The 11,401-nt window shown below is 31.8% G+C and overlaps 2 protein-coding genes across 2 annotated transcripts; one reads left to right on the top strand and one right to left on the bottom strand.

The window, feature by feature from the left end:
• Window positions 1-2,912: 2,912 nt before the first annotated feature.
• On the top strand, window positions 2,913-5,722 carry LOC117683787 (S-adenosylmethionine-dependent methyltransferase Rv2258c). Its single transcript, XM_034453633.2, has 4 exons — window positions 2,913-3,151; window positions 3,885-4,072; window positions 4,696-4,806; window positions 5,059-5,722. The coding sequence occupies exons 1-4, from the start codon at window positions 2,940-2,942 to the stop codon at window positions 5,619-5,621; spliced, it is 1,074 nt and encodes a 357-aa protein (XP_034309524.2). The 5' UTR covers window positions 2,913-2,939; the 3' UTR covers window positions 5,622-5,722.
• A 2,370-nt stretch (window positions 5,723-8,092) lies between these two features.
• On the bottom strand, window positions 8,093-11,401 carry LOC105326444 (C-type lectin domain family 7 member A). Its single transcript, XM_066072729.1, has 4 exons — window positions 11,243-11,401; window positions 9,280-9,371; window positions 8,943-9,036; window positions 8,093-8,599 (listed from the first exon to the last, which is right to left on the bottom strand). The coding sequence occupies exons 1-4, from the start codon at window positions 11,301-11,303 to the stop codon at window positions 8,367-8,369; spliced, it is 480 nt and encodes a 159-aa protein (XP_065928801.1). The 5' UTR covers window positions 11,304-11,401; the 3' UTR covers window positions 8,093-8,366.

Here is an 11,401-nt window from a genome sequence, read left to right as displayed (position 1 = left end):
GTCAAAAGTAATTTTAATCGTATAATGTGGCTTACATTACGATTCAATACCATTATATTTCATGTCACTTGAAAACAATATTTTATCTTGTAATTTGTCACTACTTATTAGAATGAAAATCACCAGCGGGAAGGATCCGAGTAACATTTTCACCCAATGATATTGATGTAGAGAAAAGAGGAAAATGCGATGCTACATGTAAACCAAATTTATGACACATCTACATATCTAACATTACTCTAACAAAACAAACGCACATTAAAATGAAATGTAATACGTACAAGAACACTTTGCATATTGTCTGACATAAAGTTGATATTGTTCTTCGTTAAAAAATGTTTTGTATTTAATTCAGGTGGTTTTAATTGAAGCATGCTGAAAAAGTTTCAAACAATTAAATTAGAAAAGTTTTTAATTATTTATTGTATTACGTTTCAATATAATATTTGCTGGTTATAACTTCTATTACACTGCTGTTTAATTCTACATACACGGTAGAGCTTATCGGTAAAATGATTATATTTTATTACTCTAATGTCATGATTCCTAAGTATACATTTCGTAATAAAACGTAAAATTACCTAAATATATATGTATGAAGGAATTCAGATATTTATTTGTGATATAAAGATAACAAATAATGGCTCTAACTTTAATTAACCAGCGTTGTCGATTACTCCAAGTCTAATAACTGTTTTAATTTTTTTTACCAATGTTCAAACTTTATCACATATCATGTACTGTTTCAAAACTCAATGGTCAAGTGTTATCTGGTCTCCATCTCTTTTCACCATATAGTTATTTTACTGTTACTTGTACTATTCATAGCCAATCAGAAATCATTCGGCAACAACATTTGCTTTTACAAATATTGCGTCAAAGATGAGGTCAAATGTATAGACCTTTATTCAGTTTAGGTGCAAAATATGGACAGTGTGTCCAGTTAATGCGTTGATGCGTACAGTTAACGCCTTATTTGTTTTACATATTTACCATTTCGCTTACATGTAAAACAATTATAATGAGTAGTGTGAGAAGCGAATGTAAGCAAAATATATGCTTAATTGTTATATTTGTAAAATTAAACGATGCATCAAGGGTTAAAAGAAAAAAAGGAAGGTCACCCTTTGCTAGTTAAGATTTTATCAAACAACCTGACAAAAAGCCGAGCGCAACCAAGCAAAAGCTTTTCCTTGCATGCTTGGGGTTAGGTTGAAAATTTGTAGGGCACACCTGAAGAAATCCAGAGGACATTAAGCAGAGTTAGCTGACTGACTCATCACTGAAATTCAATACACAAAATTGGAGCGTTTTTTCACCATGTGGCTTGTTGAATCCTAGTGCACAAAAATGTGGTTAGGTTGAAAATTTGTAGGGCACGCCTGAAGAAATCCAGAGGACACTAAGAGCAAACACCGATAGCAAACGCAAATTCTAATTAATTTGATTAACTTGAACTAATGAGCACGTTTTAAGGGGAAACCCCTGACTCATATTCTATCAAATATTGAGTTGTTACCTGTTCGGTTTGTTGTAACAATTTTGCAGGTATCGAGATACAGTTTACATTCTAAATTGTTTAAACCGAGATGTTCTGGCAAATATTTCAACATAACAATATATGTATAGAGAAGATCTACGGAGGCAATCAGATGACTTGAAGATTTAAAGTTTTTCATACCAGTAAACGCCGATTTATTTGGAATGCAAGGTTCTAATTACAAAAATATACCGAGTGAAAACTTAAAGAACTTCAGCAAGAGATGCAAGAGATATACTATATTACACAGTGTTAAATTTTAGATATTGCTATTAAAACCCCCTAATTTAGTGTTAATTCGAAATTGTGAGAAGTTTATCGAAGGATTTTCTAGTAAACCATTGCTTCCTGTTAACGAGATACAGATAAGACCTACATACATGTATAAGATATCTGCTTATAAATATGCGTTTTATATTATATGCATTTACTGTCACAGTTCCTCTGTCGCTTATATAAACCTGAAATATACCTATCATGTAGCATTTATAGTTGTTTGTTTTGAAGTTGGATTGGTTGAGAATCTCTATCAAATTTCATTTCTTTTGCTTATTTTATAAAAAAAAATCTTAACAGTTTTAATGGTTAGCTCAATTACTGATCCGTATTCTTAGTGATTTCAATGCAATAAAAGTCGCGTTATTAAGCAGAGTTAGCTGGCTGACTCATCACTGAAATTCAATCCAAAAAAATTAGAGTGCTTTTTCACCATGTGACTTGTTGAAACTTAGCGCACAAAAAATGAACCAGGATGAATCAGCATTGTTTCTGTAAACCACAGTTAAAATCGGAAAAAACTTGGTAAACACGAAAATAAGGTCAGAGCATGTATAACAATGTATTAACCCCTTTTTAAAAACACACATGCACATTAAAGCAAAAAGAAATATAAGGTGGAAATGAGTAAAATGAATGGTATTAAAAATATTTTTTTTAAATGTGTACTTCTCTAGTAAACAAAATTCGATAACGGTAACATGATATCAAGCCGTCACGTGATTAAAACATCCTTGTTCATTCACAGCGCTATATAGCTGGTACAAGAGTTTTGACTGAGAGATTAAACGCAACCTATTACATAACTATGAGAAACAGTTTAAGGACACATAAAATACAGATTATTTAATAATACCATATCTAGAGTAAAGAGCACAAATTAAAACTTTTTACATTAACTGTCATTCAGGGTTTCATATAAAACTTATTTACTTTTAATAAAAAAGATAAATAGAAATATAAGATATGATAACGGAAGAAAATTATTCAAGAAGTTATTGAAGAAAATTAACAATACTGAGTTAATTGACGAATAATTTTACATGTAGGTATGAACTTTGTATATTTCATATATACATGAATTCATATAGCGACGCAGACAATTAAACACTTTAGACACCACATGGGAGTCCATATTATAATGCACCAGTATAGAAACTACAGAGCAATGACATCTTCAACCAACGCTCGGGACTTGGAGCAGATTGTAAGGGATGGACTTAGTACCCTGGTCTTTGCGTTTGGTTACAGAACTGGTATAGTGGACGCCTTTACTAAACTTAAACAGCCTTGCACTGCCGAGGAATTGAGCCAAAAGGCAGGGAAAAAATTGAGGTCAGTAAACCGATAACAAATAAAAAGTTAATCCGTGCAAAATTTTATCAACTAATGCATATTTGGGTCATAACGTCTATCAAATCATATGCAGTTTTTAGGAACAGTACATGTACTTAAAATAACGACAATTTTTCCTGCTATCTTATCATTGAATTTCGATAAAACTGTAAAAGTATAGATACTATTCAAAATATAAAAAAAATAGGCTACATTTGGCATTCTCTGACTGCCTGTTTCTCTACACAAATAGATAACTATTTTCGCTATTTCATCTTTTAAACTTTAATGTACACTAACTTGTCCTTAACCTTATCAAGATATAAAAAAGGGGCTTGACATTTTTTTTCTTCGTTTTTTGACATTATCTGACTGATTCTAAACACGGATATAAATTAATATCTTTTATACTTTCCGAACTATTTAGTAGTAAAAGTATGCCCTTTTTACCATCTGTAGTGTAGAAAAAGATACCTATATTTCTAAACCTCAAAAGCTATTTTTAGAAACAAATTCATAACCTAGATTTAACGAACATTTAGCATTGAGAAGAAATTGATCTAAAAGGTCGGGTATAAAAAAAATTAATATATCAATGTAGATTGTTTATGTATGTCACTGTTAAATACAACTATAACAAAGATGTACTTACATGTACTAATCTTTTTTCGCCTTGTCTTTGGGGTTTCAGCAATGGTTAAAATGGATAAAATAGGATTTTTGCTTTTAACAGATACATACAAGAATGGCTGGGTTGTATGGTTGCTGCCGGAATAGTAACAATCACAGACGATGACAAATATACACTTCCTCATGACGAAGCTCAGCTGAAAATCTGGGGCCACACTGCAGCTGCTATTCCGATTCTAAGCGAAATGATACCAAAACTTGAGGAAGCAACAGGACTCGATGGACCAAAAGGTATTCAAAATATCTATGAGCAACTATAACTAACACAACTTGCCGGATCACACTTATAATGCTATAACCAATTTCCTTCTATCGACCTTTTGTATTTTCTAATTTCTTCAAGGAGGAGGTGGTTATTTAGTGGATTCTCATGTCACTGATCCGATGAATGACATCTGAATTTGTTAACGTATTAGTTTTCTGTGGTATTATTGTGTATGAATTTTTATTGAAAAGGTAGCAAAATAAATATAAAGGAAAAGAATCTATGTAAAAATGCCAAGTAGGACATTGAACATGCCACTTTTTATTGATTAGATTCTTGTACTTTAAAAAAGGACTAAATAGGATGTTATTATCTTTAGTTTTGAGATGTTTTGCGTTCAATAAAATATTATAGTGTTTTCTTTTTTCCTTTTTCTTCATTGTTAGTTAAAGCCGACAGAATTCAATGTATCTTATTGAATATAAGGATTTGGTAAACACAAACCTTTTCTGAAATGGCATTGACATTTTACAAATGACCAAATCAATTTATCTTATTGTTTTTAAGGATTTGAATATTACAAACCTTTTCTGCAATGGCATTGACCTTATAAAAACAGTAGAATTCAATGTATCTTATTATTGTTAAGGATTTGGATATCACGAACCTTTTCTGCAATGGGTTGATGTGTTTCGTTCATCAGAAGCCTTACAGGATTGGAACCAACGGCTTCTTGTTCCAGCAATGAACCTGAAACAGGGTAAGCATATTTTTCATCACTTGTGGATATTTGCGTCTGTATAATTTTAATAATTTTGTATAAGCCAGTTGATTTTTTTCAAAAAATCACAATACTTGTTATCTTGTAGAGTAACGTACTTAATTTTTTTTAACATAACCAACACGCTTGAAAGGCATCATGTAAAAGGAAACTTTTCAAATTTTGTAAATAAATAATTATTTTATAATCTATCTTTTTTAAATCTTGCTCTATTGCTATGATTATCAACAGGAGACGAGTTTATGATACTTGACATAGGATGTGGGTTTGGAAAGCATTCCAGAGAAGTAGCAAAGGTGTATCCGCGATCTAAAATAACCGCCATTGACATGAACCAGTTCTCTATTGATAACGCCAAAAGGGAACTCACCAAAAGTGGGCTACAGAACATAGAATACCTATGTATGAAAGGAGGGCAACTTCCAGAGGAGTGGGCAAACAAATTTGATTTCGTCATAATCAACGATGTTCTGCATGATTCCTACGAAGTTGACGAAATACTGAAAGGAATCAAAAGGGTTCTTAAACCTGATGGATTTGCGGCCGCTTACGATCCGGCGGTGTCTTCGTATCACAAAAAGGTTATCAACGACGCAACGGCGCAGTATTATTTGCCCTTTAGCTTATTTTCATGTCTCCCAGTGAGTAGCATGGGTCCTAGTGAAGGACTTGGCATTGGTTGGGGTTACGAACGCCGAAAACAGAAGATCGAAGAACATGGTTTTCGAGTTGTACAGGTCGGAGATAAAGATATTGAGACAATACAAGAGGGCATTGTATTCCAGAAAATGTAAAATTCAATATGTTTTCCGGTTTAAGTAGCTTTGTTTCAATATGTAAGCTGCAAGGAGTTTGAGAGTGCAATGATTAAATTGATAGACTACTGAATTAATAACTCTAGTTTCTCTTAATCTTTTTGTATTGCTTCAGAAATTCACAGTCAATAAAATTGGTCCGGTGAACTTAGGTTTGGCTTTACTGTAGACACTACATAATTTAAATCAATATTTTTTTTACCATAGTTTAGCTGTTTAGCTCAACTTAGCTGATCACTTTTAGTTGGAATAAACATACGAAGGTATCTATAGGGTTGTACTTAAAACAATAAAATCTTCACCCTTGTGATTCATATGGGAGTGAAAGTTGCGAGCACTGGAGATATAAAATACACCATGGGTACCCTTCATCTTTGACATCTACATGCTATGAAATGTGTATCAATTAAACCAAGTCTTATGAAATAATGCACGGTTTTTGTACATTACACGCAACTTTTTTTAACAAGATGAACGATAGAATAAGATTTACACACGATGGGTTACATGTAGAATTAATGCACGATAGAACAGTTTGCACGCACGCAGAGTTCATACATAATAGGAAAGGATAAACAATGTTCATGATAAAATAGTGTCGCGTTAAATGAGATTATTTTGATAATAGTAGAATTTGAGAATGAACAAAAACAAATCAAGATTTACGTACAATTTCTTGTTATGAACATTTTAATCATCGCTGCATTGTTGAAAGCATCTAAATACAAACGACCAGTTTAATTACCGTACACCCTAGCCGATCATCCCAAAGATTTAATCATAGCGGTCTCAATGAAAATACAACTCTTGTTCTAAATAAATATGAAATACATCGTAAATATTTTTTTGTATATTCAAATGATCTATTAATTTAAAACGAATTGTATAACAAACAAATGAAATAGATATTAACGGATATACACATTACGCGTATGATTTATTAACACTGTTTTCTTTAATGCACCTCGTAGCCGATAGTCGAGAACATTTCAGAACGAGAATAAATCTCACACGGAAAATATATAGCGCGTTCAATTAAAATAGAACTCTTGTTTAAACTAAATATAAATATATATCAAACGGATAAACTGTTAAAATTGAACGATAGAACTGATAGGATTAACCCACGATAGGATAGGATTAACCCACGATAGGAAAGAATTAACGCACGATAGAACAGTATACACACATATGTAATTGGGTTCGATTACAGAATTTATTTACCAAGTGATTTATTTTCTTTAGAGATGATCATGATGGAATCACGTTGATTTTTTGTGTCCATAGGAGGCATTCGCCAAATTTCACTTGCGCCTCGCACTACTATGTTCACTATACACTAGACAGCTTCATGTAAATCTTTAATTACATGTAGATTAATAAAACATTATCTAATGCGTTTGATTGAGATTAAAACAGTGATACACTTACATAATAGTTACAATGATTACGTTTTTTAACATGCAAATCTAAATCAGAAGTACACTTCTCCTACTAAAAGAGTACAGTTTATTCATTCCTTGTTGTTTCGAAAAACAGCAAAACGGTGCGATATGTCCTAATTTCCTCTTTATTACATGTAGTGTAATGCCTCCGCTTTATTTATAGTTATATTATTATTATTATAATATCTATTATTACATATCAAAGTATAGCTGACCAATGATATTGCATGTCGATAATAATTAATTCCTTTGAAAGGAATACTTGTCTAAACCTCAGACGATTGCAAGCTTAATATTAATGTAAGAAACAGTTACTGTCGGTGTAGTTTCCGTGAGCCCGAATCCCCGCCCCCCCCCCCCCCCACCCCCACCAAAAAACAAATTGTAAAATTTCTGCACTTATCTTATATTCAAAGATATTAAGGTATTTTTGTGGGGGGGGGGGGGGGGTTCACGCTTTATTTTACAAAATCAATAATTAAGAATGATATCTGTAACCTGTTAAGAAACGTTCAATGATTTTTAAAAACGAATCAATTGACTCACTTTATTACAATTTCAACGTACAATGTATATACATTTTGAGTCATATTCCACATGATAAATCAGTTTATATTTTCTTACCTTTTAATTAAATATAGAAATGAAGATGTACTGTAGTAAATTTTACAAGCAAGCAGTGGTAAACATCAGCATACGTACATGTAAGCATATGTACAACATGAAAGGTTTACATTTTTAAAACAACCCATTATATTGCATTGTATTCCACTGAGGAATAGGAAATTTGCTACATGTATATGTTAATGACATATCGTTCAGTATATTTGTTATTTTGAATTAAAATTGCATTGTGAACAAGTCAATATACGACCTAATATCTAAGTACTAAAATTGTCAAAAAATGTATCACATAATAAATAATAAATGTTTCTTCGATACGAAGTCCAAATGTCGGCGAGCTTGAGAAAATTGTTCAAAGGATAAAAACATGATTTATCATACTTCATGATTGTGTAAATTAAGTTCTTTAATGTAAAATATAAAAAAGTCAAATAAAGGCATATACCAGTCTTACATTTATTATAAATCAACCAAGATTTTTGATCGTGTATTTTAACATATATTATGCATCTTTTTATCGCAGTAAAAATTTCCCTATATATCTCTGTAAATAGTCATGCACTAAATACCATTGTGACTTAATCCCAGTTTATGATCAAAAATATTTAACGGCTGATAGCCACTGTATATCTGAGCAACCATATAATCAAAGTCATTATTTTTCACAAATATATCTCGCAACATTACTGCAGATCATATCAATGAACTCATATTTGAATTCAGAATAGACCCACATGCAATTTTCGGGAGAGGCTTTTGATCCAGTTGGTTGTCTTGGTCCAAATGCAAAATAAGACATTTTCGTCAAAGACCCATTTTTGACCCATCTCCAGTCTCCATCATTGACTTCACGATTGATGTTACGTCCTCCGATCGCGTAGTTCTGGCCTAGGATCATACATTTCGTCAATTGATAATACATTGAACACAATTATTATATAATGATGAAACAAGTACCAATCTATTTTACCAGATATTATTCTTATTGCTTTATTCTAAAGGCTACCAATAAAGTAATCTCAGTATATGTTTCAATCGTTATCTTCTACCAAATTACAAAAAATCAGTTTCATCGAGAGAAAACAAAGTATGCTTTTCTTCAACCACCGTACATTCCGGCAAACTCTTAACATTTTATACATTATTTGTCTCTCAAAACTACAAATCAAAAATACACTTTCTTATCACATAAAATAATGCATGAAACAAAGAAGTAATTGTGTAAACCTACCATTACGGAGAGAAGCAAGCCTGGAACGGAGAATCATATATTCATCAAAGGTCTCTAGGTTTGCCAAATAGGCCCCTCTTTGTAAACACTCAATCTGGTTTAAAAAACAAAACTACATCGTGTATATTGTACTAGTATATAAATATACTTGATACTAATCAAAACGTGTACATAAATGTGCAAAAATTATTTTACAAACCCTATTTACAAATATGACAAGATGCAGGTAAACGTTATAAATATATTTTAAATGGATAAAGAAAAATGACAGATTTTATACTTTTGAAATGTGTTTTATGCTGTCTGAAAGTGCGTTTGAACTGTATTGAGTACTTACATAAGCATCATCCCATGACGCAGTAGCTGTGCTGAAGTAATAACAATTGTCGTCAAGGGTTACGAACGGGTAACTGCAAGCGGTAGTGGAACCTAGTTGTGAAAGTTAAACTATTTAGATTTTAAAACCAGTTTTCCAGACAGAAATTCAAATCATTCAATGGTGAGATCAAATCAAGTTATCGAGATTCTCTTCCTATAATAACAGCCTTTTCATTTCAAATATTAGAACACTGAAAAAATGATTTGAAATATGGACTCATTTTGCGGAATAAACATGTCTTCAAAAGTCCAACTTTTTTTTAAAAAACAAAACAAAGAATTTCTTATCAACTAAATGATATCCCGCGCAAGCTCGAATATAAAAACTTTAAACATAAAAATGATACAATGTTAACATGTTGAACCATAATTTTGGATCACTGATGTGAATACTGACTCCGATTTTTTTCTTAATTGCTTATTTAAAATTTTTAAAAAAAAATTACTGCCTGGCTTGATACTAGATGAGCGGACCGGGGTAGAATTTATTTCATATATATGTAAGTGTCCTTAAAATTAATTCCTTTTGTTGCAGGATTGAAATAAAATCGTTTTATTTCAAACCAGTGAGTAGGTATTTAGTGCGTCGTATCTCTAAATTTTGTTTTGAAGGTCACATTACGTTAACATCTTCCCCGGTTATTCAACTTCCCCGTTTAATTCATCACAAATATGTTCATTGTTTACAAATTAATGTCTCAGGTTTACTACCGATGATTAACTTGCCCTAAACTTTCCACCATAACGTTAATTATAGTCAATCCGCGTTCCTGGGCCACCCCGGTCTGAAAAATGTTCCAATCATAACTAAAATCGCTTTCAATTCAATTATTTTATTTATTAACTTTTTTGTATTAACCACAGATGCCCGATCAAAGGTATCTCCCGGCTATGCATAATAAACTCGTCCTACACTTTTCGCCATGGCGTTAATTAGTCCATTCGCGTTGTTGGTTACCATGTTTTGCTATTTCGGGCTTTTTTATCGAAAATAAAAGTATGCTTTTGATGTAGTTCACAATAACTACTTATCAGTTAAAATTCAAAGAAAGCTTACGGACATCATCTCACCTGTATTGAATTACCAAAGGTGTAAGTAGTTACACTGGTGCAACATTTTGTAGTTTATTTTCAAAATGTCTTAATTTATAAAAATGGATATTTATGACAATGTAGGTTATCCTACACATGATTTATTATTGATTCATGCGACGGTAATCTAAACGTTCTATATAGTCGAAATATTGCTAAAATATCGAGAAACCGTTTGTTGTATATGTTTGTTTTAATTTAGCAGACAGCTTAACCTCATCAATTGATACTTCTTTCTGAGAGACCTTTATGGTAATGGTCATTTTAAGACCGTATTGCTCTTTTTTGGAAGAAGTCAATTATATAGCTAAACAAATCATAGCTGGAAATAATTCTCAGATCGAATAATAAATATTTGTTGACCATTTGGCCTCCTTAAGAGGTCTCACTTAATTTTGAAAGAATTTTTTCAAGTCTACGAAAATAGATTTGATAGTGAGAGATAGAAAGATGACAAAAGTCAAATACATGTAGCCAAACAAATGGGCAATAAAAACAAAAATATGATTCTCTCAAACTTAATTCGATAAAAAATGAATATAAACAAAAGGGTCAGTCTAATTTGAACGTAAAATCTGCGGTTAACATGCTTGAGTTTTTATATACTGAGCTTTAATGATGATCGCCACTAATTCACCTTCGCTACATGTATTTTGTGACGTTGTTTTATGAAAAGAATGAACATTGATATAGTAAGCGAACTGAGTGAACGAATGGAATAATTTTATCGAAATAAATACATATGAATCTTAAGTATTGAACGACTTTACATTGGTTTTCGCTCGATACAAAATTATATCGATACAAAGGATCATACAGTATATCTATACCTTGAATAAGACTACTGCCCAAAGCCATGAAAATCACAAACATGACGTTCGGTTTGATCATCTTTAAATGTGGGTAATCAAAAAATAACTTCAAGAAATTCAAAGTGTTGTATCTGGTGCATGTCAGCTTATATACATTTTATTTGTAAAATCACGTGC

Source organism: Magallana gigas, chromosome 10 (assembly GCF_963853765.1).
Source record: "Magallana gigas chromosome 10, xbMagGiga1.1, whole genome shotgun sequence".
Classification (NCBI taxonomy): domain Eukaryota; kingdom Metazoa; phylum Mollusca; class Bivalvia; order Ostreida; family Ostreidae; genus Magallana; species Magallana gigas.
Note: the sequence above shows the minus strand (reverse complement) of the source record. Positions and strands in the feature narration are given on the sequence as shown.